Raw genomic sequence first — 26,311 nt, 5'->3', positions numbered from 1 at the left:
TCATTTTTTTCCTCTTCCCATCAGACTTTCTTTGGTGTTCAGCTCTGGCCTGCATAGAATAATGTAACACTTGGGCACAAAGATACAAATAACCAAAGCCCAACTGGAAGACAAGATAGCAAAGATTTCCATGGCAACCGAGTACTTGCCACGGGTGCTAAGGTACGCTGGAATAAAGGACACCCAGACGCTCAGGAAGGCCAGCATACTGAAGGTTATGAATTTGGCCTCGTTGAAGCTATCTGGGAGCTGTCGAGCCAGGAAGGCAAGAACCAAACTGATAGAGGCCAGGAGAGCCAGGTACCCAAGCATACACCAGAACGCTGTTGGAGATCCTTCATTACAGCTGGTGATTATAACTTCTGGTTGGCTGACATCATTTTGCGGGAATGGTGGAGAACTGGACAACCATGTTATACAAAAACACAGTTGTATAAAAACACAACAAATGATAACAGTAAAGCCCAGCTTTGACCCAGTCCATTTTCTTAAACTGCTGTCAGGTTTGGTAGCTTTGAAGGCTATCAAGACAGTGATGGTTTTTGCTAAGACACAGGAGACACATAATGAGAAAACCATGCCAAAAGCCACCTGTCGTAGAAGACATTTTTCTGGTTGTGGATAGCCGATGAGTATTAATGAAGAGAGAAAGCAGAGAGATAATGACAGCAGAAGAAGACAACTTAAAAAATAGTTATTGGCTCTGACAATAGGGGTAGTCTTGTAGTGGATGAAAAGTCCCAAGAGGGCAAATGGGATTGTGGAAGAGGTAATACTTGTGGCAACCAGTGTTGCCCCCAATGGCTCTTCAAAGGAAAGAAACTCAATAGCTTTCAAAAGACACTCAGTTTGTTGAACATTTGGCCACTGATCCCAAGGGCATCTGAAGCAGTCGACTGAATCTAATACAGGAAGGAACATCATTGCAATATTAAAAATATATGCACAAAAAAGTCTTATAAAGATGCTTTTCTAAGATCCTGAGCGTTTTTAACAACTGGTCCCTGAGTTTCGATTCTGTTTTTTACTTCAGTTACAATATCAATTTTACATGACTGATTAGGTTAAAGTGTATCTTCAGCTTTTATTTCTATGTATAGAATAGCAGATGGTCATGGGAACCTCTGTCAACTGTCCTGTTGGGGAGAATTCCCTTCACTTCATGCTCTGGAGACATCATAAAGTGACAGAAATCTCTCCAAAGTGGTGGGAAATCTCTTAGATAGCTGTTCCCTTTGAGGATTTCCCCTCACCTTCTGTTCTGATTACAACTGTAACTTTTTGGATATCCTAGCACTTTATGTTTTTACCAAGACAAAGAGAGAAGTTGAATCTTTCCAATAGGTACAGAGCAATACAAACCTGACAGAAGTTATACCTCAACTGGAAGAAACTGGCAACACACCGATGACCTAAGTGTTTAAGTAAAACCTAATGCCGCGTACACACGAGCGGACTTTTCGACCGGACTGGTCCGACAGACCGAGTCCGGCAGACAATTCGACTGTGTGTGGGCTTCATCAGACCTGCAGCAGACTTTTTCGGTTGAAAATCTGACGAACTTTAGATTTGGAACATGCTTCAAATCTTTCCGATGGACTCGAGTCCGGTCGAAAAATCCGCTCGTCTGTATGCTAGTCCGACGGCCAAAAACCGACGCTAGGGCAGCTGTTGGCTACTGGCTATCAACTTCCTTATTTTAGTCTGGTCGTACTTCATCACGTACGAATCCGTCGGACTATGGTGTGATCCTGTGTAGGCAAGTCCGTCAAAAGTCCATTGTAACTCCGTCGAAAGTCTGTCGGAAAGACCGTCGGACCTTTGTTGTCGAAAAGTCCGACCGTGTGTACGCCGCATAATTGTTCCAAAAATGCACAAAGGATCTCCATTTTAAACTTTCCCACTTGACACTTTTTGCCCTAAGAACGTGCTTAGTCGTAGAGGTTATATCTACAAATAAGCCCATCCCTTGTGGTCTTCTTAGTGTTTACTTATAACAAGGTTTACTTAGATCTTACTTATAGCTGTTCATGTTCAGGTGATAGAACCCAAATTGAACAAGATATGTGAAATCTTCTCAATACAAACACATACTTGACAGAGTCAGGAAGGCTTCAAAAGTATTTTAGAATCATATACCTGTGCGCACATTATATAGATACGCCATCACATACTGTCAAGGTGTCAGACAGAATACGAAGTAAGTGCAAAGTCTTCATTGTAAATGAAGAAAGAATTGAAAACCAAATAAAAAATCTGGAGATAAAGACAGCATTTAAAACTAGGCATATGTGCTAACACTTCCCTTCCCCTTCCCAAAATACAAAATTTAAGTCATGGCTAGATCTGAGCTCTAATAAGACCCTGTCACTATCCTAGGCTTTAAGAGGCACTCTGAAAAGAAAAGGTTAAATATTTACCTGTCCGGTGGGTGTCAAGGAAAATCTTTGCTCACTTGAAGAGCCTGCTGCCAGACTCTTTTATGATAGTGACATCATAAAAAAGTATGTTAGAAATGAATTCTGAAAAACGTTATGAATTAGGGAAACGGTGTGATGATGGTAGGCTTTTATATGTGTCATCATTGAAATGGCCAGCTGCATTATGAATGGAACAGTGTCAGTAATAACATCAAGATTACCTGTCGTATTAGAGATGTCAGACTGTGGACAGGGTACACACTGGAAGCAACACAACGGCTTTCCTGGTATGGTGGTTTTCCTGAAGCCAGGAGGACAACTGTGGCTACAGACAGAGGATGGAACCTAGAAAAGACATGATCCAAATGCAAAAAGGGAGGGTGGTGTATATGAATACATGTTGTTTTAACTGTTTCTCTTTCACCTACAAATGCTGGCTGAAGACAATTTGCCATCCCATCCAAAGTTCACATTTGTTATAGGTTGGGGTACAGTTTAGGGTAGAAGCCTAATTTTATGTTAATGTTAATGTTTTATGTCAAAGGATGGACAGTAGGTACCTTTGTTGTGTCAACTGGATGCCTCCATACATCAATCATGCCCATGCATGAAGGCTAATAATAACATAATTTTCCTAGAAGTTATAACATAGACGTTCCTATTCAGAAAAACTTTCTGTCTACAGTTACCCTAGAAGAGTTAGGCTGCCTTCTTGACCTCTGGTATTTCTGTTTCATGCGTTCAGAGGTTAATTATATTTCTATCACTGTTCTCGCTTTGGTAAACAAAAACCACAAACCCTTGAAACTCTAAGCTACAGATTTCGATCATGTTCTGTCCAGTCTTTACCTGCGTTTGCCCCCTGGTCCATTGGATAGCTCTGATGTTCAGTGTGAATTTATTTCCTTCTCTGTCACTGTCATTATAGCTTCCCACTTTTACCTGTTGTACACCTCCCTGTGCGCTTTTTTGCCAGTTTACAATGTCATACACGGCTGGAAGGTTCCCATTCATGTCAAAATAAATCTCTTTGTCATCTTTTGTTGTAAAATGAACCGATTTCATGGCATGTAGAATCTGATGAAAATAAAAAAAGTACATATTAATACAGTGGAGGATGATGTGCCTCCATAATGTTATGGGCAATACTGATGTCACTAACTTATTTTCGTTCCATACCTCCAAATCATCCTAATTCTGCAGGACTGTGCTAGTTTTAGGACCACAAAGGGGCTTGAATTAAAGTGTGTCTATAACCAAAACTTTTTTTCTGGTTTTAGGTAGAGTAAGGAATTGTTAGATCCCTGGAGGCACAATAGACAGCATGAGGAAATCTCTACAAACAGAGGAGAAATACCGACTTATTGTCACTAGTACAGGTGTTTCCATCGGAAGGTTTCCCCTTAATTTCTGTTCTATGAGAACTGTAAAATTTGGGATATCCCATCACTTTATGTTCCAGTGCCAATGGCTTCCAAAAGAAATGGAGGGTGATTCTCTTAAGTGGGGACACATTGACAGAAACTAAAACCTAACAGAGATTCTAACCCTAACTAGAGAATCTATCCAGAACTCATTTTAAAAATCTAGCTAGAGATACACAAGAAAATAGTCACAGTTTTGATGAAAAAAAAAATAATTCAGGAATTGGGTTGGGTATGATCAAAACTGGCATACTGAATACTAAAACTTAACATAAGATGAAGCGATAAAGCCCATAGTGACTTTCTTAGCAAAGTTTGCGTACATGTAGATACTAAGGACCCATTCACATCAATTGTATTGGGCTGCGGTGCTCAACAAAGCCTAAATGCAGGGACAAGACAAAAATTCTACTGAGCTGGGTGGAAAACTATTGGCTGAACAATGACCTCATTCTATTAGATTAGATGCATTCACTGTTCGGGTATTCAGACATGGATGGAGGAATTGATTGACCAAACTGTGTATGACCAGTCTAATGTACCAAAAAAAAAAAACAAAAAAAACTAACAAGCAATATTAAGTGAATTTTTCCTATTTTTTTTTTTTTTTTTAGCAGCAGCAGCATTTGTTACATTTATACCATGTTACCATAGGCGTCGTTAGGGGGTGGCTATTGGGGCTACAGCCCCGAGTCTGGGGCCAATAGCCCCGAGTCTCTTGTCCCGGTCCAGAATGCAGGACTGAGCTGTGGTAGAGCTGGCTCCGGCTCCAGCTCCACCCCCGCCTCCACCTGACTCTACTCTTGGTCACTGGTTGCTATAGCTGCCTAGCGGCTAGCAACCAGTGACATCACTGCCCACTGTGGCCACACTGCCCAGCATTCAAAGCGGAGGAGGATTGCACTTCCTCCTCCCGCGCTAGTGCTCATGGGGCCTGGCCTGCGACTTCTGGACTGGAGCGTCCCGCCGCTGGTCCGGTGGTGGCATGGAGTGCAGAGCAGCAGGGAGGGGGATACCTGGGCAGCCGGGAAGAGCCCAGGAGGGAGAGAGAGAGAAGACACTGCCACCCTGAGCAGCATCCCCAGCGCCTCCCAGAGCCTGCACTCCTCCGATCTCAGTCCTCTCCCAGCTCACTGTGACTGGAACAGGAAGAAGGCTCCAAAAGGCGGGAATTACAATGTGGCGGCCGTGCCACATCGATCCCCGCTCGGGCGGGCGGCTCTCCTTCTCTCCTCTGGCTGCCTCGCACACCAGCACCACGGCTGAGCTGCAGCTGCAAGACCTGGACACATGAAGTCTGTCTCCTCCTGGTCAGATAGGTCAGTCAGTGTGTGTATGTCAGGTACCAGGTCAGTGTATGTATGTCAGGTAGGTCAGTGTATGTCATGTAGGTCAGTGTGTGTCGGGAAGGTCAGTGTCTGATAGGTAGGTCAGTGTATGTAGGTCAGTGTGTGTCGGGAAGGTCAGTGTATGATAGGTAGGTCAGTGTATGTAGGTCAGCGTGGGTCAGGTAGGTCAGTGTATGTATGTCAGGAAGGTCTGTGTATGTCAGGTATGTCAGTGTAGGTCAGTGTGTCGGGTAGGTCAGTGTATGTATGTCAGGTAGGTCAGTGTGTGTAGGTCAGTGTGTGTCAGGTAGGTCAGTTAGTGTCAGGTAGGTCAGTGTGTGTCGGGTGGGTCAGTGTTTGTCAGTGTATGTAGGTCAGTGTAGATCAGGTAGGTCAGGATATGTAGGTCAGTGTGTGTCAGGTAAGTCAGTGTATGTATGTCAGGTAGGTCAGTGTGTGTCAGGTAGGTCAGTGTATGTAAGTCAGTGTATGTCAGGTAGGTCAGTGTATGTAGGTCAGGTAGGTCAGTGTAGGTTGGTGTGTGTCAGGTATCTCAGTGTGTGTAGGTCGGCGTGTGTCAGGTAGGTCAGTGTGTGTCAGGTAGGTCAGTGTGTGTCAGGTAGCTCAGTGGATGTCAGGTAGGTCAGTGTATGTATGTCAGGTAGGTCAGTGTATGTCAGATAGGTAGGTCAGTGTGAGTATGTCAGGTAGGTAGGTCAGTTTAGTGGTCAGCATTGATGGGCACTGGTAAGCCAGGCAGCAACCAGCAAGTGAGCTTACCCCCCTCCACACAACCACACAACCCCACCACCCAGCCAAAAAACCCAGCGCAGCTAGAGTCCCCCCCCCCCCCCCCCCGTGCCGACCTTGGACTTTGGGCTGAAGCCCTTGGTCTTTTTGCCACCTAACAGTGCCCCTGCATGTTACAGCTATTGGTAGCACAGAATGGTATTTATTAACAAACAATCATATATAATATTAAGAAATAGATTCAGCAAGATCATTTGGCTATGCCCAATACGATGACCCACTTTGTCCTCAGTTGTCACTTACTATAGTCGAAGGTCAGGTTAGTATTTTCTATTGTTCTGCAGGTCTGGACATTGTGGGGTTTATTTGCTAATGGCAAATAGGCAGTTCACTTTAGAGGGGAAGTTGCACTGTGCAGTGGAATTTTCCTCAGTTGTAAGTGAATGTGGTGAAGTTTCTCTTTGCAAAGAATAACCAATCACGTGCAAGGAAAAAAAAACAGCAACTAATGTTTGCTTGCACATGATTAGATGATGGAAGTGAGCAGAGCTTCACCTCGTTCACTAAGCTGTGGGGGAAATTCCCTTGTAAGGTGAACAGTCTATTTGCCTTTAATAAATCAACACCATTGAATCTTTTTAGATACATTTGATTATGCTTCATTGGCTGGCAAGGGAACCTTCCAGTCTCACTAGCTGTCCTACTACATACTTGCCAATGTCTAGAGGTTTTGTGCTTCTGTGGTCTTTGGTAACTAGTGTTTTTTTGACCCATATTATGCCTGGTTTATTGGAAATTTCTACATATAGTACATAAAAAGCCTATGAATTTTTTTTTCTTGGGACTTCTGTTCAAGGAGCACTAAACACAAATGCCCTACAGCAATGACTTAAGAAACCAAAAAAGTGAAAATGAAACTATCTCCTACGTATAAAGGTTTTTTTTTTTTTTTTTTTTTTTTTAATAAGTGGGAGTGGGGTGCCAGTAATCCACACTAGGTGCAGGTCCAGCTTGCCACTGAAGACTATATTTTGGCCAAACAACGAATGATGGCACAATCCAGCAGTGGATGCACACGTCTTTATTGTATTAAAACAGTAAAAGGCAGCATAAAGATCTGATTTGAGAGAGATTTTTGCTTCCTGTACCCTCCCTGTTCAATGTCTACTCAGACCTTAGACGTTTAGTGACCCGCGAGTGTTTGGAAATTCTAGCAATCGATGATTAAGCAAGTGATGTCACCTCCTGAACTTGAAAGGGCTCTGGCTCCCATAGAACCTTGAGAAGATGCCCAGCTCACTCAGCTCCAGTAAAAGCAATAGCAGGGGATGATAACACCTTTCAGAGCAAACTCTATGCCTCACCAGTCTGCCCTTTGGACTTAAAGTAATTATTACCGCATTGGGGTTCATTTAGAGTGGAAAAACAACAAAGTGTGTCAGCTAAATTACAGCCACAATTTAAAAAAAAAAATACCTTCCAAGGATGAAAAGGCAATGGTTCTTGACATTTTTCCAGTGATATGGGACAAGCTTTTAACCTATGATTTAAGATATTGTGTAGTGCCCAGGCCAAGGAATAAACTGCAATATAAACACTGTAAACGACCCTCAGCACCATAACACCGCTGAAAGTGTTTCCAAGTGGTTCTTGACCTGTGCATTTCTTGGTGCTGTTGGGGAGAATTGCCCCTGGTGTTTCCCACTTGCAGCCAAAGTTCCCTTCCCAAAATTCCTTCAGGAAAATGTCATCTGGGGTCTTCTTGGGATTAGTAGCATTGAGGAAGTCTCTGAATCCTGGAATTTGACCGCTGTGCAGTGCAAGCCCAATGGTTCCTTGAAAAATGGTCAAGTACTTTTCCTTGGAGACTAAGGCTGATGTTGACCATGACTCACTAGCTATCCAAGTCTTCCCTGTAATGTTTTGTTTCAAGAGTTCCTCCACTACAGGGAGAAGGTTTGACCCACTAGAAAAGACAACCACGGCAGAAGCATTGGACTGTGCAATGAGTTTTGAAAGTAGTGGGGCATTTCGATCAAGTCTGCTAGTAAGAATGTACCCTGTAAAGGCAACACAAGCCCCAGATTTTAGGATCTCTAACTTAGTGGCTTGAATGCCTTCTTGACCATAGTCAGTGTCCTCAGCTATCAATCCTACCCATGTCCAACCAAAGAAAGAGACTAGCTGAGCCAACCCACGTGACTGAAATGTGTCGCTGGGAACAGTCCTAAAGAATGATGGGAACCGAGTCCTGTCACTTAGAATGGAACTTGTGGAGAAATAACTGATCTGCAAAGAAACAGAAACAATAGCAAGATAAGAAGCTGAAGCTTAATATACTATATGGCTTGTGAAACAGTTACCACTGTAACTACTCAGTGTCTGCCAACCCTCTCCTCCAATCCCTACACTGGCTCCCAATCACCCAGCGAGTTAAATTCAAAATACTAACCACAACATACAAAGCCATTCACATCTCTGCCCCGAGCTACATCACCGATCTTGTCTCCATATATCACCCAAACTGTTCCCTCCGCTCTTTTCAAGACCTCCTACTCTCAAGCTCTCTCGTCTTCTCCTCACAATGCTTGTCTACAGGATTTCTCCAGAGCCTCTCCCATCCTCTGGAACTCGCTACCTCAACCTGTCTGGCTATCCCCTACTCTTGCTTTCCACTTAGAAAGCAGCAGTGTGGCCTTACCTTGGCCATACTGCTGCTTAAAAAACATGTCAGCACATTTCTAAAACATAACAATGTAATCTACAAATGGGGATATACAGTACGTTCTACTTGCATGGGACTTCAAAGCTCCATTTTCTCCAATGAATGGAAAAAAAAAGGTCCTGGGAGAGGGAGGGCCCAGTCACATGATATTTTAAGAGTTAGGCACTCCATGGTACATCACTGGTCCCACCTACCTTCATTTTATGAAGGGCATGTAAAACATGGATGCCATGTGAAGTAAACTTATACAAGCAAGCAAAGTTAGGCCACTTAGTCAGGATTTCCAGGATACTGGAAATTATCTGTCTGTTCAAGACATGAACATGCAGTAATACACAATGATCCACCCTTCTTCAAGTCCTGGGATTTCCATGTATAGAAACCTTAGTTATGGAGTTATGGAATGAGATTCAAGATTTCTGACTTTGCTCTTACTTTATTTGTTGCGTGATTGTTTTGAGTCAGTGGCTCAATATGCACTAAAGTAAGTCAATTAGTAAGACAGACAACTTTCTAGTATTTTTTAGAAGGAGGCAGACTCCATATTTTCTCTGTAGCAATTGAGCTTAAGGTTACATTGTAGGGGTTTCAGAATGTGCTGGTTCAGAAGGTGAGAAGGAGAGGTTGTCTACGACAGCATTCATGTTTTTCTAAAAACATGTTCCCATAAGAACTTTGGTTGGTGACATAATGTGCATGCTTGGGGGCTGTCATCCTGAGCCACTGACTCACAATAAGCATGTGCCTTTCAAGGGTTCCAACACCTGTTACATGCATGCTTGCTGGAAGACCTAGACAAATGTTGGCATTGAAGACACTTACATGTTACTAAACAGTGTAGCTCAATGAAACTAAAGAATTTCCAGTTTTCAATGTAATTAAAGTCACTCTGAGTAATTCTTATGCACATACCTGGGGGTACCAGTACAATCCCAGCACTCTGGCCATGGCCAATGAGCTAGCAGAGCTGGAGTCCCCTATTACTCCCCCTAGTGGGGTAGACTCATTGAGGCATCGGTAGTTTGGTACAGAGCGGTAACCTCCCCCAGTAAGGATACCCATAGCTCCCTGTAATGCTCGTCCTGGAGAAGCACAAGAGTCAGACAAATGTACTCCCAGGGTCAGGTTGGGGAGGAAGGAAGCTGAGTTGTTGATTTCTTCCACTGCCAGGATAAAAGACTGAACCCACTGGAAGGTAAGGGGAACAAAGCTGCAAGAGAGACAAATGGGATTGACAGTAACTTTTGGTAACCAATCATTTTGACTTGATTTTTACTATTAAATAAACTTGATAGATATCAGTAGCTTGACATGTTATACATTTCGAAGGCTAACCACAGACATATACATATATATATACAGTATATATATATATATATATATATATATATATATATATATATATATATATATATAAATATATATATATATATATATATATAAAGATAGAAAGATAGGGACCCTGCCCTATGCAATAGTGTCCCTAGTCTCTGACAGTTGTAGTTTCTATAGGTTTTTTCTAAACTCACTGTTATTGTTTGCTTCTGCCTGCTGTTTTGGAGTGTTCCTGCCAATAGTGTAAGAGGATTCCATAACCTAAGTTATGAATATCTGTCACTGGCCAACCAGGAGATTTATTGCCAATGGTGTATGCAGGGGAAGAGTATAAATATTTACAAGTAACCTTGGAAAGTTCTGGCTATGCCTGGGGAGAGTGTATGTTGCTGTGTGTTCCTGTCCTCCAAGGCCTGTTACCTGGGGAGGGTGTGCTGTGTTACAGAGAGGCCCAAGCCCAGGGCCTGAAGCTTTATGCACCCTTCTGGAGGGGAATTAGAGGGGAATTAGAACAGGAAGGTGATTGTCTGGATTGGAGCAACAGGGGTGAAGACTTCGCTGCTAAACTGTGTCCTGTAGATCTATGTAGAAGCTACTGTCAGTGAACATTGAAGAAAGTTCTTGTGGCTCATCCAAGGGGTACGTGTGCTGAAAAGAAGATGTTTTACAGTCTTTGCAAGCTATCACTTTTGCAAGCAGAGCTCTAACGCCTACAGAACAGGGATATGCTCAGATTGAGATGGAACTACTGGCAGTAGTGTTTGGGATGGAGAAATTCTACAATACACAAACAGATGACATCAGTGGCCTAACCATAGCCATAACAGCACATGTGACTACTATGGGGACTGGGGGGTGGGAAGGGGCCCCATTAAGGGGGCTGTTGTGGCATGTTAAACATAAAAATCTGTTGACACTGACCCTATACCCCCTGTGACATTTCCCGCCAAGAACAGACGGCCATCAGACACAGGAGGAAAATTAATTTTTTGGGGATTGTGTTGCTAGTCACAGGCTATGCAGTAAGGCTAGGTGTAGGCTATACTCCTCATGGCCAGCTCTGAAAATAACCCTGTATACATAAGGCTGCCTTATGCATACAGGGTTATTTTCAGAGCTGGCCATGCCTGACATTCAATGTGGTCTGCAGAGTTAAAATGACAAATAATGGGGGCACACTGTTAGATCCCAGATAAAAGGGTAAAATGGTCAAAATTACTGCCACCATCTCAGAAGGAGTCCAAAATGCAAAACCTTGAGGAGGTGCTGCTTAAGAACCTCTTTGCTACATGCATGGTGGCAGGATCCCCACAATGACCAACTCTGATCCTTAATAAAGAGGAGCAGCAGTGGCAGGGTCTGCCCCAGAACCACTCACGGGTAGTGCGTGAACCACATGATTAATGACTGCATTTAGGCCCAGGGCGGATGAGTATATTTTTAAGAAGTAAGGATCCCATGGACTTTCACAGTATGCACTGGAGCTTCTAATTGGCCAAGCAACAAGTGTACCATCTTAGAGAGCCTTCAGTGGAGTAGGAAGTATTGTTACAGAAGGATGAATCTGCCTGTCCCCTAACAGAGTAGACTGACTCAACTTCACTGAAATAAAATCCATAAACTTTTATAAATAAAGGGGGTGTCAATGCAATCAGTTGGTGCCCTCCCTTAGGATATATTGGTAGCGAGTGGTCACGGGGTGGGAGGAGTTTGGGTGGAGAATGCAAAAAGATAGGAGCTCAGCTCTGTAGTTGGCCCCCATGGGACTTGGTGGGCCCTTCCTGCAAAGATGAAACCTCCCAATGTCTGGTATTCCCCAGCTGGGGAATCCCTGGAGAGGTCCTGGTACAATGAGTGGGGCTGAAGTGGGGGACAGGACTAGAAGCATACGCAATTGGGAAAAGTGACACTCGCAGACAACCAACAGGGTGAGTAGCTGAGTATAGAACCTACAGTGCTCTGAAGTGATATGCAATCTAATTGTGTATTCTGGAATTGGATGCCCTGAATTCATATGTGATATAACTGTGTGCCCTGAAGTTGCCCACCTTGAAGTTGGAAAGTAAAGTTTTTGAAAATGCATCGGACTTGTCTCCCTTACTAATTGTTCCCTATCTGAGGAACAGTTGAACGGTTCGACTGGAAGACTGCGGGGCAGAGTGTTGGCATAGAACTGTATATGTGCAGGTAGAGGTACACGTAATGGCTCCCAGGGACACACGCTAATGTATGAGAAGGGCAGCAAGGTTTGATAGTGGTACCCATGTATGGAATGTTATGTCCACATTGAAATGGCCCTGTGTACACATTGGTAGCCCATTGCTGCCTTAATGCAGCACATGTTAACGTTCATCATAACCCACAGTAATCCATGTGCATTAGTGCACTGCAGTGGAATGCTTTAGTGTGAATGGAAGACTTCAGAAGACCTCTGACCCCCTTATTGTCCAAGAAATGGCAGCTCCCATATTTGTAGCTTCAGGGGCTTCTTTTAAGGTTGAATATAATTTTTATTAAGATTTTTTAAAGATACTAAAAAAAAAAAAAATGAAACATTAATAGAAAATAAGGGGGGAAGGTACAAAATACCAATCAATATATATATAACATCATAAGTTTCAGATGTATGAATGCTTGACACAGTTCTTTACCATTTAGAACTCAACCATGCGGTACCATCTGTCTTAGGGCCCCGCCTGGATTATACAATTTATGTCCGAACTGTTGGGTGGGGGAGGGGGTATAGGGAAGGGAAGAATAAAAAGGGAGGGATGATCTGGGGGGGGGGACTCAGCAGAAAAGGATTTACATCATTTTGATTACTCGTATATTAAGCCATATAACGGTGCCAAATCATTTTCACTAGCAATGAAGGACTCTTCTGTGTCACCATATAAAATAAAGGTAGGGCCTAATCCTCAAGTGGATACTCTATTGAGGAGGAGGTCCAAGGGGGAATGGTGAATTCATGGGTACCATAGTAGTTTATGTTTGTCCCAGGTGTCTCCCACTTTTGCTTGTATCTCTTCCATAAGCATAGTGTCATTAAGGTTGTCTATCCATCTTGTGATATGGGGGGATGGTTTCAGTTTTCCAAAATTGGGAGATGGTATGGCGTGCTACGGACAAGAAGAACCTGAGAAGGCTCTTCTTGTGAGAGCTGGTAGAGCCTGGTAATATGGATAAAAGCGCCATCTTAGGTGAGGGTACCAAAGATACATCATGTAAGTCATTATAGATACCAAATACCTCGTCCCAAAAAGGACGAACTCAGTCGCACTCCCACCAGATGTGGATATAGGAGCCTCTTCCTCCATGACAGCGCCAGAACATGTCGGACGTATCTGGGTACATCTTGTTCACCGTGACTGGATCCCTATACCATCGTGATAATAATTTGTAGTTTTTCTCTTGTGAGAAGCCGTATATGGACGACTTGTGTGTAAGTGTGAATGAAGTGAACCATTGTTCCGAAGTTATCTCCAGACCTAAGTCCCTGGACCATGTTTGAGTAAAATTGGGAAGTGAGTCATATGTATGGGATTGTATGTCTTTGTAGATCAGGGATAGCGGGTCTTTGGGGTTCTGAGAGAGACTACACATATCTTCAAATGTTGTGAGTGGTCTGTGGACCTGTCCGGAGAGGTGAAGCATTTTACTATGTTGTGTTAGGGATAACATAGAGAGCCAGTCAATCGAGGGGAAGGATTGGGTGTCCTGTTGTGGGTGGAATTGGCCCGTGGAGGAGTGAACAAACTGCCTGGCCTTAGGCCATAGCTCTCTCGTATATGGGTCACATTGTCCTTGAGCTCTATAGGTCGGGAGAGCTGGGTTATCAAATAGGGATGAGAGAGGACTAGGGTCTGTGGATAGGGCAATGGTGAGTTGTTTGCCATACCATGTGATTAGCGCCGCTATTGTCAGAGGGGATATTCCGACAATTGCTCGGTATGTAGTATTGCGTCCCCATAAAAGGGCTCTAAGGTCCACTTGTGTCATATCCTGTTCAATAATCGTGGATGGTTTGGTTAAGGGTCGTGGGAACCACTCCAAAAGTCTGGAGATTATGGCCGCTGTGTGATATAATTGCAAGTAGATCGATGCCTCCTCGGATTTTGGGGGCACATAGTATTTTGTGTTTAAGTCTGGGGGGGTGATGTTGCCAGATGAACTTGACCGCCAGGGAGGGAAGCGTGAGGAAGAAAGCTTTGGGGACGAGGATGGGCAATGTTTGGAATAAATAGAGTAATTTTGGGAGAATGTCCATTTTGAGGACATTCATCCATCCCCACCATGAAAGCTTGAGATGAAGCCAGGATTCTAAGGATTGTCGGATTTTGGTCAGCAAGGGACTGTAGTTCAGGGTGTATATGTTCTGTACGTCTCTAGGGATCTCTGTCCCTAAGTATTTAATGGGGCATGGTTGCCAATGGAATGGGAATTGTTTCCGTATCAGGGATTCTGTAGTGAGATTAAGGGAGATGTTTAGGGCTTCAGTTTTAGTAATATTCAATTTAAAATTGCTATGCGCTCCGAAGCGGTCAAGCTCCTGTAGTAGTGCGGGGATAGTGATCTGCAGTTGATTGACATATAGGAGTAAGTCATCTGCATAAAGTGATAACTTTCGGTGGGCTGAGGGGGTGGGGATACCGTGTATGGAGTCATTACTTCGAATGGCCTGGGCCAGATGTTCCACAGTAAGTGCAAACAATAACTGCGATAACGGGCACCCTTGTCTCGTACCGTTTCTAATCTCGAAAGGTTCTGAGGATTCCCCGTTGGCAGTCACCTTAGCCAAAGGGTTGGAGTAGAGTGACATGAGTTTGTGTAATAACCTCGGGCCCAAACCTATCTGAAGCAGTGAAGCTTGTAGAAAAGGCCAACTTAACCTATCAAACGCCTTTTCGGCATTGCATGCTAGTAAGCATGTACGGATGTTGTGGTGTCGAGTGTATGTTATAAGATGAAGGGTTTTTGTGGTGTTATCCCTAGCTTCACGGCCTGGTATGAATCCTACTTGATCACTATGAACTAGGGTTGGGCGAAGGGGGGCTAGTCGAGTTGCTATTATTTTGGAAAATAATTTAAGATCGAAGTTTAAGAGGGATATGGGCCTATAGTTGCAGCATCGGGAGTGGTCTTTACCAGGTTTGGGCATTACTACTATTTGGGCCTGTAGGAGTTGCGGTGGCAAAGGGTGCTTTTCATCTATTTCCTCAAATGCTCGGGCCATGAGAGGCTTCTTTTAAGTGTTGTAGATTTAATTATGTACACACAGTATAGTACAAATCTGTGAGATTGGAGGATTTTATTTATACTTTACAAGGTTAGCTTAGTGTCATATGTTTCTCTATCTGAACTGGTTGCTTTAAACCTTCAAATCTTTGTATTTTTAACTTTACAGGAGAGCATGCAGTGCACTTCATTATTTGGGGAAAGTTCCAACCACATAGGGAACATTCTGGTGGGGTGTTGGGAAGCAATGAACATTGAAAGCATTCCAGATGTGAAGCTTAGCCCAACTTTTGTCACAGAACTTTCTTTCAGAATGGCCTTAGTTATGGCATTGAACAACTGTTGTTCGGACCCAGTAATGTCCTTTGAATTAAGGGTCATGTTTGACATGATAATGATATAGGGGTTGCAATGAGGACATTTACTCACGTGTTGCAGGTCACAGGAGGTGGTGCTATTCTGTAGGACAGATCATTGTATGTTCTATTTACGCAAAGGTACCACAAAGGTACCACTGACACTGGTCCTTTACATGGGTGGGAAAGGTACCACTGACAGGGATGTCATTGATCCAGTAAAAACCTGTGATATCACTTACAAGAAACCCATGTGTCTTCTTTCCACCAGATGATAAGTTTTACCCAATATCTGGCTCAGCACCATCTTTCAGAAAGGCCTTGCTTATGGCATTGGCCAGCAGTTGTTCTGAGGACCCAGTAATGTTCTTAGACTTATGTATGACATGATAATGATATAGGGGTTGTAATGAGGACATTTACTCACGTGTTGCAGGTCACTGGAGGTGGTGGATTTCTGTAGGTGAGTTCATGGTATGTCCTGTATACATGGACGGGAAAGACACCACCGATAATGATGTCACCAGTCCGATAAAGAGCTGTGATATCACTTCCCAGAAGTCCACACAGCTTTCCAGCAGCACAGGGGAACAGGAGCCAGGTGAAGAGCAGGACAAAAGACAGTCTGTGACAGGACAGAAACTGGCACAATAACACCATGAGCCTCAGGACAACAGGGGCCAACATTACTGTGAAAGAGGAGTTGGATTTGCAATGTAGAAAGGCACTAGATTAAAATAATAAAGAGGGTGAAAAGGAAACAAGAAACAGGAGGGAAAAGGGAAAAGAAAACAATAGGAGAGGACAAAGGGAGAGAGACAGGGGATGGAAGGAAGAGTGAGATAGAAGGAGAGAGACAGAGGGAGAAAGAGAGAGAGAGACAAGATGAGGAGTGAAAACCATAGAAAGAGAGAGAGAGAGATAGAGAGAGCTGTGGGGGTATAACAGGATTAGATAGATAAGGAAAGATAGGGAGGGAAAGGGAAGGAAGGAAGGAAGGAAGGAAGGAAGGAAGGAAGGAAGGAAGGAAGGAAGGAAGGAAGGAAGGAAGGAAGGAAGGAAGGAAGGAAGGAAGGAAGGAAGGAAGGAAGGAAGGAAGGAAGGAAGGAAGGAAGGAAGGAAGGAAGGAAGGAAGGAAGGAAATGAGAAATGGATTAAGATAAATATTAAGGTATTGAATAAGATAAGGAAGAAAGGAGGGAAGGAGAATACCAATGAAAACTTAGAAAACAATGAGGGGCTGGGGGAAAAAAAGAAAGAGGAAATACACAAACGAAAGAATACTAGGGTAGGATAGATAGAAGGATCAAGGAGAGAGCATCGGAAGGTAATTAATGACTTTTTAGACAGAGAGTACTGCAGAGTCCACAGCTCTCCATCTCTCATTGCAGATTAGTACACAGCGCTGGCTTTTTATATAGTGAACTGCCCAGGGAGGCACATTGCATCAATTAATGTACATATAACATGTTTATCTCAAGAGGAACAGGGGAAACACTTAAGGCATAGTCATTAATCTCCAGCCTGGACCTCTGGGAGGAAAGGAAAGATGTTGCTAATTGGGATGGTGAGGTCAAGGCACAAATAAAAATGAAATAGGATATTTAAGATATAAAAGCTTGTAATAGAGGTAAATCTCCATAAAAAATATTTATTTAATGTAAAAGTTGAATATCAAAAAAATATAATTTAAACATTGCCTTCCATTAACTCCATTAGTTTTCCAGTGCTGATGCAGAGAGTCAGAGGTCAACTGAAGTCTGATAGTAGATTATCACCTCACTCTGAGTTTGATTTACTAAAACTGGAGAGTGCAAAATCTGGTGCAGCTCTGCATAGTAACCAATCAGCTGCCATTTTGTTTTGTCAAAGCTTAAATGAACAAGCTGAAGTTAGAAGCTGATTTGCTACCATCTACAGCTGCACTAGATTTCGCACTGTCCAGTTTTAGTAAATCAACCTTAAATATGCCTCCTTTCAACAAAGCATGCTGTGTGTGAGGTCAGGCAGGTAAGCAGGTGCTTACAAGCATTTGTAGGAAGTTAGCTAGTTGCCTAGGCTGCCTAGAAGGGAGGGGATTACAGCTTTACAGTTTCCATTTCTGGGCTCTGCCCTCCACCCTGTGTTGTAAATAAATAGGGTGAAGGCTCTGCCCGAGGCACTCTTTTGCTATTGCCTGGATGGTAAGCAAGACCAGAGACAAGGAGAAGATGTAATCCACAGCAACCCTCGAGCTATATAAGATTGCTATACTTACCTATTCTGAAGCCAGTCTCTGGTCTCCAGTGGCACCTTCTGTGTGCAGGAGAAAGCCAACAATAGTTGGGAAATGCTTGGGAAGTGACCTCACCCATAGACTTACCATGGAGCTTCCATTATCGGCTGCCTCTCCTACACAGTGAAGCCGCCACTGACAGCTCAACCTGAGACCGGAGTCCTGCAGAACAGGTAAGTATAGTGATCTTTTCTTTACAGGGTAAGATAGATTATGCTTAGAATTTGGGTGGGAGTAGGTTTAGAGTTAGTTAGGTTTTGCCTTTAGTTCCATTTTAAAGTGGTTCTAAAGGCTGAAGGTTTTTTACCTTCATGCATTATATGCACAAAGGTAAAAAACCTTCTGTGTGCAGCGCCCCCCCCCCCAATTCTTTTTTGAGTTCCCTCCGATCCAGTGATGTTCACGATAGCCTTGGCTGTCCCGAGACACTCCCTCCTCCTCACTGGCTGCGACAGCAGCAGGAGCTCATAGGCTCCTCTGCTGTCAATCACAGCCAGTGAGGAGAGAACGGGGGGGGGGGGCAGGGCCGAGCCACGGCCCTATTTGTCTTATGGATGCATAGAGCAGCAGCTCGGGAGCGAGCACACAGTAGTGTCCCCAGGGCACGCGACTTTCTCTGGGGGCACTGCTCAAGGGGGAGGAGCCAGAAGCGCCAGCGGGAACTCGTAAAGAAGAGGATCGGAGCTGCTCTGTGCAAAACCACTGCACAGAGCAGGTAAGTATGACATGTTTTTTATTAAAAAAACAAAGCTTTAATACCACTTTAATGTTCTTTCTATAATATGTGTATATGTATGGATATATACTTTTGCCCTAAATTTTAATGTTATGATTTGTAATACTCTTTTTGTATTGTCAAATCTTAAAGGGGTTCTAAAAACGCAAGGTTTTTCACCTTAATGCATTCTATGCATTAGTCTGAAGAACAAGAGGACTACCTCATTTGGAAGACTTTTTCCAAGATGCCATAAACACAAGCTTCAGCTGTCTGTCAAAGTTATAAGAATTCAGTGAGTTTGATGGTGGTATTCAGTACATATTAATTGCCTTTACAGTGTAAGTTCACCTTTGCAGAAAAATCTGTAAGGTGAACTTACACAGGTCCCTCTCCTCGCCCCCCCCCCCCGGTCCCGCTGACCTGGACCGTGGCTATCTCTGGTTCTAAGCCCCGGTATATCCGCGCCAGGAACCCGGGGCTTAGAAATCCTCTCTGCAGCTACGCATCTTCTCCATAGCTGACAGGACTATGCGGCTTATGATTGGTTGGCGCCGCTCATGTGACGGCGCTGACCAATTAGAATGCTCGAAAATGTCCCTCCTGATGAGGGACGTTGTGGACATTCAGCGCAGGGGACAGCCTCATGTCAGCACAGCTGGGTATAGGCCCCCCCCATGCCTCCAGGACTTAACTCATATAAATTTGAGCCCACCTACAGCCTCAGCATTCTTCTTTTTTCCTCCTATGCGCAGGACCGAGGTGTGCTCCTCTATCTGGCTGGTCGGCTGTCCATGTGTGGATTAGACTGGACGCAGTCCCTGGTGTCTCGGCTAAATGACCCATAATCCAGGGAGCCCCGCTGTTGGTTCTCAGGGCAGCTTTTATCATGGCCAACAGCCTTGTCTGGGGTCCGCTGGGTCCATGGAAAGTGGGTAGCGGTGTTGGCAGAGTCTCCCCTATACACGCACACCTGCGCTGTGCTGGTGTTTACGGTCGGATGACGGAGGTTGGGTGAGCTAAATTTGAAAAATGCTTTGTATCCAAATGAATGCTGCATTGCTGGGTATTGTGGTGCCTTGTGGTTGCCTGCTGCCTCTATGCATAGCCTGAGCTCCTCCACAAGGAGTACTCTGCATAACATGTACACAAACTAATACTTTGTCTGTTCACACATGGCAATAACCTGCTGGTGGCTTCTCGTGTTAGCTTTACTACTGTGCCATTGTGCCAACCCCCTCAAAAGACCAGCATTTCCAGAGAAGGTAGAGGAGTCACCTGTGAATGACTACTGGAGCCAGCTATGGCCTGTTGAGATATGGGATATCCTTTTATATTTCTATGTGCTCTCCATTTTTTCACAAAAAAAAGGGAGAAGCATGTTTATGATGTCTACAATTCCCTTGGTTTGTGTACAATGCAGAATATTATTGTAATTCTCTTGAAAAATACCTTTTTATTACTGTTCTTAACAAACCTTTTCATTATGTCCTGATTCCTGGCAGGGCAAGGTTTAGCTCATTAACCACCTGGTGAATCAGGGATGTAGATGGAGGCTTCAGTATCCCTCTAGAAGTGGTTAACCCTTTAGGGTTTTTTACTAAGCAAACTATTTTACTGCATTTAATTATTTTTATGGGCTGGTTTGTTAAATGGCAAGCAAAACCCTGTGGAAAGGTTATCTATTGGTAATTACCAGTCTCAGAGCAAAACAGCCCTCTTCAGGCTCTTCAATAAAGAAGACGTGGATGAACATGGCTGTATGAGTCTTGCTTTTATATGGTTATATGTTCTGACAATGACCAGTCTGTGACAGACCTAGCCGGGACAGAGGCTGTTGGAGAGGACTGAATGCTAGCCTCTTGCCTTTTGATTATGGGCCCTGGATTTTCAATGGAACAATACTCTTTGTGAGGTGAATTATAAATCCAGTCTGAACTGTACTAATCGGACTCAGTCGTGTATATATGTATATATTGTATGTTGTTTGATTCTTTTGGGGACTCCATGCTGTGGTCATTTGGGATTTGTGTCCCTGAAGAGGGAGGGGGGATTCCTCCAGCAGCCCCCTGCTGATAAGACTGATTCATACTGTTGGGACACATCCTGTGAGGAGATGCTGGTGTCATCAACTCCAACTACCTGTGTTTATGTTAATTGAATGAGCTGATGACATTGTCCTCTATACAATGTAGGAGACGGGACGACTCCTATTGGAGCTGCTGCTATTGTGAGAAAATGTCCTGTGATAATTAACTCAGTCTGGGCAAAAGGTCACGTCTCACTCACCTAGGCTGTATAAAGGATTAGTTAATTAGCTCATGTTAATTAGGTTGATTAGGTTACGTTTGTATTGTTAAAGTAATATGAGCAGGAGGGTGGGACCTCATCTTCTCCTGTATATAAGACTGTATTCTGGTTCTGAATAAAGTGAGTTCATGTTAGCAACAAGCAAGTGTCGCCTTGTTTTGTGCTCAGAGAGGTTGGAATATCTGATATCTGTATACAGACTGGGAAGAAGTGGTATATGACGGAAGCACTCAAGCGGAGTGTGGGACGTTCCGTGACACAGTCTAATAGCCTTCCCAGGCAAATCAGCCTCTTCAAACTCTCCAAAGGGGAAGATGTGGAGGAACATGACTGTGTGAATCTTGCTTTGATTAAGCAACCAGAGATGAGGATGATGATACCTAACTAGAGTTGCCACCTAATCCCTTTAAACCCAAACACATATTAATTATACAGGTTCTGTGGGTGATTAAGGTGGTAATTAAACTTACTTGGTGCCTTAGCTGCATTAAATTAGCCTCAGAACCTGTGTAATTCATATGTGTTCAGGTTTAAAGGGATGAGGTGGCAACCCTAAACCTAACAGGTTGGCTTATTTATTAAACAAGTGGCCAATACACTCAAAGGAGTTATTCCCACTTACCCTGTGAAGGGGTTAAAATCTCTGACAAGGAGCAGTCTCATAGCTTTCCCAAGCAAAACATCCCTCTTCAGACTCTATAGGAATACACAGATGGGCATGACAGTATGTATTCCACTGGCTCAAGCAGTCAGGGATAAGGATGACACCTAATAGAATGTCACATTCAATAAACACATTGTCAATACACTCTAAAGGAGTGGTTTCTGCTCACCCTTTGACAGGGTTATCTGCTCTGGCAATGAGAAGCTGCCTAGCCATACCAGGTGAAACAGCCCATTTTCTGAATTTCCGGATCGACATGAGTGCATAATTCTTCATCTATTCTGCTTTGTTCAAGCAACCAAGAATAAGGCTGACGACACCTAACAGGTTGTCACATTCATTAAGGATATATATAGTGCAGCGCTAGTTTGGATCACAAAAAATTGTTAAAATGACAAAAAACAGATGTATTCAACCGTTTGTTCGAATCACATTACGTTCAGAATAGTACCGAGAAAGACCTCAATAGGTATCTGTTTGCATAGAAAATCTGAGGATCAAATAGAGAGTCCCAAACAGGTGGCGGTGTCCACACACCGCATAGATGAATTGAGAGAGGCAACACACAATACTTCCTCCTCTGAGTAGACGAAACGCGTCGGTAGACTCCACTGACTGCCATTAGTTTTATTATAAGCGCTTTTTAACATGGAGAATGTAAGTGTTTTACCTTAATAAATTTTACGTTAAGAAAACAGTATTATGCTATGTGGCCCCTTTTCTTACCTTTTATGAGCCACCACGAAATCGGGGTATACATGAAAGAATTCTGTCGGGAGCCTTAGAAACGGCATCTGGATTCCATATTGTTCCATCGGGAGATCCCACTTCATTGCCCGGTGGCAACACAAGCATATATGTCATATATGTGAGTCCAACGGTTCCGGTAAGCCTGTATTGCTTCCATACGGGGGATTCTATCATTGTGTATTACCTCTTCTCGATTTATCTACGCGGTGTATAGACACCACCATCTATTTGGGACTCTCTATCTGGTTTCCAGATTTTCTATGCAACAGACACCTATTGAAATCTTTACCACTTTGAATACATGTTATGAACAAAATAGTGGGATATATTTAATTTTTCTGATCCTATTATTGTGTGTTGCCTCTCTCAATTCATCTATGCGGTGTGTGGACACCACCACCTGTTTGGGACTCTCTATTTGATCCTCAAATTTTCTATGCAAACAGATACCTATTGAGGTCTTTCTCGGTACTATTCTGAACGTAATGTGATTCGAACAAACGGTTGAATACATCTGTTTTTTGTCATTTTAACAATTTTTTGTGATCCAAACTAGCGCTGCACTATATATATCCATACTGTTTACAAATTTCCTTACTTTGTGTGTGAGCTGCTATTATAGAGTAAGCGCGGTGTTTTTGAATATTTGTTCACTGTCACATTCATTAAGCCTGTGGTCAATACACTCTAAAGGATTGTTTCCACTCACCCTGTGAAAGGGTTACCAAGCAGTCTCCAAGCCTTCCCAGGCAAGCAATCTGCTTCAGATTCTTTCAAGGAGAAGACAGACTAGCATGACTGCAAGAATGTTGCCTTGTTCAAGCAACCAAGGATAAAGATGGTGACGACACCTAACCGGTTGTCACATTCATTAAACATGTGGTCAATACACTCTAAAGGAGTCGTTTCCACTCACTCTGTGAAGGGAGCATATATGGTGTCAATGAGTAGTCTCAGAACCTCCGCAAATTAACCCTTGTCAGCTTCTTCCCATGTAGAGGTGAATGAACATGTGATTCCTACTTTGTTCAGGCAGGTTATGATTAAGATGATGGTGACCAAGTTGTCACAATTAAGCATATGGTCAAGACACTCTAAAGGAATTGCTGAATTCATCTTCTGCAAGGGCCATCTATTCTGGCAATGTCCAGTCTTCTATTCAGGGACTTCTCAAGCCAATCAATCCTCTTCAGTCTCTTCTGAACAGGAAGATGAGGACGACCTTTGTCCAGATTGGTAAGGTTGGTGAAATACCTTTAAATAGAAGTGAAGCTTTGGAAGTATTTGAAGTACCTCCAGAGGACAGCTTGACAATTCCCTTATGTTGGATGGATCAAGTGCTCGTTCTACAAGATTGGAGTATGTTTTCACAGCAGGATGTGAAAGTTATGCCCTTTTGAACTGAAAGATGTTCAGGGATTAGGATCACCCCTCTGGTCAGTGTGTGTCCCTTATGGGATTGGCCATATACATGTCCTTACCATCAGAAGATGTTGTGGCCTGCAAGGACAAACGCTATCACTGCATTTTTCTTGGTCGTAGAAGGTCAAGCCTAAATGTAATAGTGGTCAGTTTGGCTTCCTGCCCCAAGATTAATGTCTGCTGAGTTAATGGAGACCGAAAAACTCAAGAGTCAGTTTCCACGCTCACTCCAGAGAGATTAGCTTCTGCATTTCTGGCTGGGAGTCCAGGAAAAACTGGGAAGCCAATGCATAAACCAAGAAGGCAGTAAAGAGTTCCATGTCAGGATGCTTTCTGTTATTTTGTGATTGTGCCTCCCAAATACATGCCTTAGGGGCACTATGTGGCTCCTCTGTGGACATAGGTACAGCTTTGGTGATTGACACGTGGTCCATTAAGGCAAGCATTTTAGGCCATATTTGGAGATCTTTCATCCTTCGCGTCTCAGATTGAGCCATAGAAATTGCCTTGCTCCAGCAGCTCAGGTAGGCTCAGTTTAACTCTCGCTCCCATTCAAGTCAGATTTCTGGACCAGTGGCCTGAACTTGTGGTTGAAGAAACTAAATCGTCTGCAATGTTGTGGGGTAAACCTGTCATGGTAAAGTTGGATAGCGCAACGACTGTGGCCTACGTCTGGAAACAAGCCTCAATCTCTCCCTTCTGAAGGAGGTTTCTCTAATTCTAGAATCTGCCAATGTCAATCTTCTGCAGGTATCTGCGGCCTATGTGCCTGGTCAGAAGAATCTTCAGGCAAACTATTTGTCCAGGACAAGTCTGGACGACAATGAATAGTCCAGACTGAATGTATGTTGTATATGCCTGTCCCAAAAAAACAACAATGCTCTGCGCTTAATACAATATTCTAACGCTGTATGTGCGGCACATAAATGATTATATGACTAGCAGCAGCTGCTTAAATAGTAGAACATGTATATAGGCAATAATGAATCAATTAAATTAGATAAATATATAAATACACAATTATAAATATATAAATATATAAAGTGTCTCTTCAGTATTGCAGCAGCGCTGTGCACCCCAATTGAACAGGGTCTCTTTCTTAATCTAATTCAGAAAGTTCAAACACGGATCTGATAGCCAGAGTCCCACCAATAAATAATCAAGATGTATTCTGTGAGGGTAGTAATCCTTTCACCAAGCGATACACCACGTGCTGGGGTCCCCAATGAAAACTCACTCACCAGAAATCAGATCAATAAAAGCCTTGATTAATAGTAGTAAATCTGCATCAATATCCAAAGCGACCACCAGATGTCCCAGTAGTTCCAATAGGATATGTAGAAGAAACAAAAATGCTCACATAGCGTGATACTGCTAAACATCTTTATTTGAACCATCCCAACATCCCCTTAAAACCATGCGTACCAAAATTTAATAAACATTGAGCAAAGATAACAAAGTGCACTGTGCCTGATTGCGTCCTCCAGTCGTGAAAACCTGTCAGGAGCGCTCCTAACAGGTTTTCACGACTGGAGGACGCAATCAGGCACAGTGCACATTGTTATCTTTGCTCAATGTTTGTTAAATTTTGGTACACATGGTTTAAAGGGGATGTTGGGATGGTTCAAATAAAGATGTTTAGCAGTATCACGCTATGTGAGCATTTTTGTTTCTTCTACATATCCTATTGGAACTACTGGGAATAATACTGACATCTGGTGGTCGCTTTGGATATTGATGCAGATTTACTACTATTAATCAAAGCTTTTATTGATCTGATTTCTGGTGAGTGAGTTTTCATTGGGGACTCCAGCACGTGGTGTATCGCTTGGTGAAAGGATTACTACCCTCACAGAATACATCTTGATTATTTATTGGTGGGACTCTGGCTATCAGATCCGTGTTTGAACTTTCTGAATTAGATTAAGAAAGAGACCCTGTTCAATTGGGGTGCACAGCGCTGCTGCAATACTGAAGAGACACTTTATATATTTATATATTTATAATTGTGTATTTATATATTTATCTAATTTAATTGATTCATTATTGCCTATATAAATAGTCCAGACTACTGCAAATCTTTCGAGAACTAACAGAGCTTGGTATTTTTCTTCCAGAGGGGGAGGTGACAGTTCCATAGTTGCCAACATTGTAAAAAAATAAATGTGGGACACTTTTGTGGCTGTAGGCGGAGCCGTATAATAATTAGGGGGCGGGACATTCGTTTGTAGGCGTGGTTTAGGAAAAATATACAAGTGCGGCACGCAAAGCGCGTTGTGGCGAAAAATGGGTGTGGTTTGCGCGACATAGTGGGCGTGGCTTGAATGGGCGTGGCTCAAGAGGGTGTGGTTAGAGTCTGAGATGAATGAGGGATGAATAGGGAAAGGGGGAGAGGGGGAGAGGGGGAGAGGGGGAGAGGGAAATGACAGGACAGCAGCCCCAGATCCTACACAATAAAAATATGTGTATTCTAGAAAGTTTAACAATCAGCAGATAAAGATACTCCAAACACCCGGTGTTAGCACATCAATCATCCCGGCACCATGGTTGTTATGGTGTCAGGATGATTGAAGTGCATTATTTCTATTATTACATTGTTAAA

General features: G+C 43.2%; 1 protein-coding gene across 1 annotated transcript; it reads right to left on the bottom strand.

Annotated features, from left to right (window-relative positions):
• Positions 1-22,370, bottom strand: LOC141134133 (extracellular calcium-sensing receptor-like). Its single transcript, XM_073623719.1, has 7 exons — positions 22,264-22,370; positions 16,001-16,198; positions 9,560-9,857; positions 7,399-8,211; positions 3,363-3,497; positions 2,642-2,765; positions 1-902 (listed from the first exon to the last, which is right to left on the bottom strand). Exons 1-7 carry the CDS (start codon positions 22,368-22,370, stop codon positions 1-3), a joined length of 2,577 nt encoding a protein of 858 aa, XP_073479820.1.
• Positions 22,371-26,311: the final 3,941 nt, after the last annotated feature.

This window comes from Aquarana catesbeiana, linkage group LG03, assembly GCF_042186555.1.
Source record: "Aquarana catesbeiana isolate 2022-GZ linkage group LG03, ASM4218655v1, whole genome shotgun sequence".
NCBI lineage: Eukaryota > Metazoa > Chordata > Amphibia > Anura > Ranidae > Aquarana > Aquarana catesbeiana.
The sequence above is the reverse complement of the archived record's forward strand: the minus strand, read 5'-3'. Positions and strand labels throughout refer to the sequence as shown.

Excerpts from the sequence above, each read along its gene's own strand:
- LOC141134133 (XM_073623719.1), bottom strand. The coding sequence starts at position 22,370 with ATGAAGTGGGATCTCCCGATGGAACAATATGGAATCCAGATGCCGTTT. Across the intron at positions 16,199-22,263 it reads TTCGTGGTGGCTCATAAAAG|ACTGTCTTTTGTCCTGCTCT; the intron begins GTAAGAAAAGGG and ends GTCCTGTCACAG. Across the intron at positions 903-2,641 it reads TGACATCTCTAATACGACAG|ATTCAGTCGACTGCTTCAGA; the intron begins GTAATCTTGATG and ends TTCCTGTATTAG.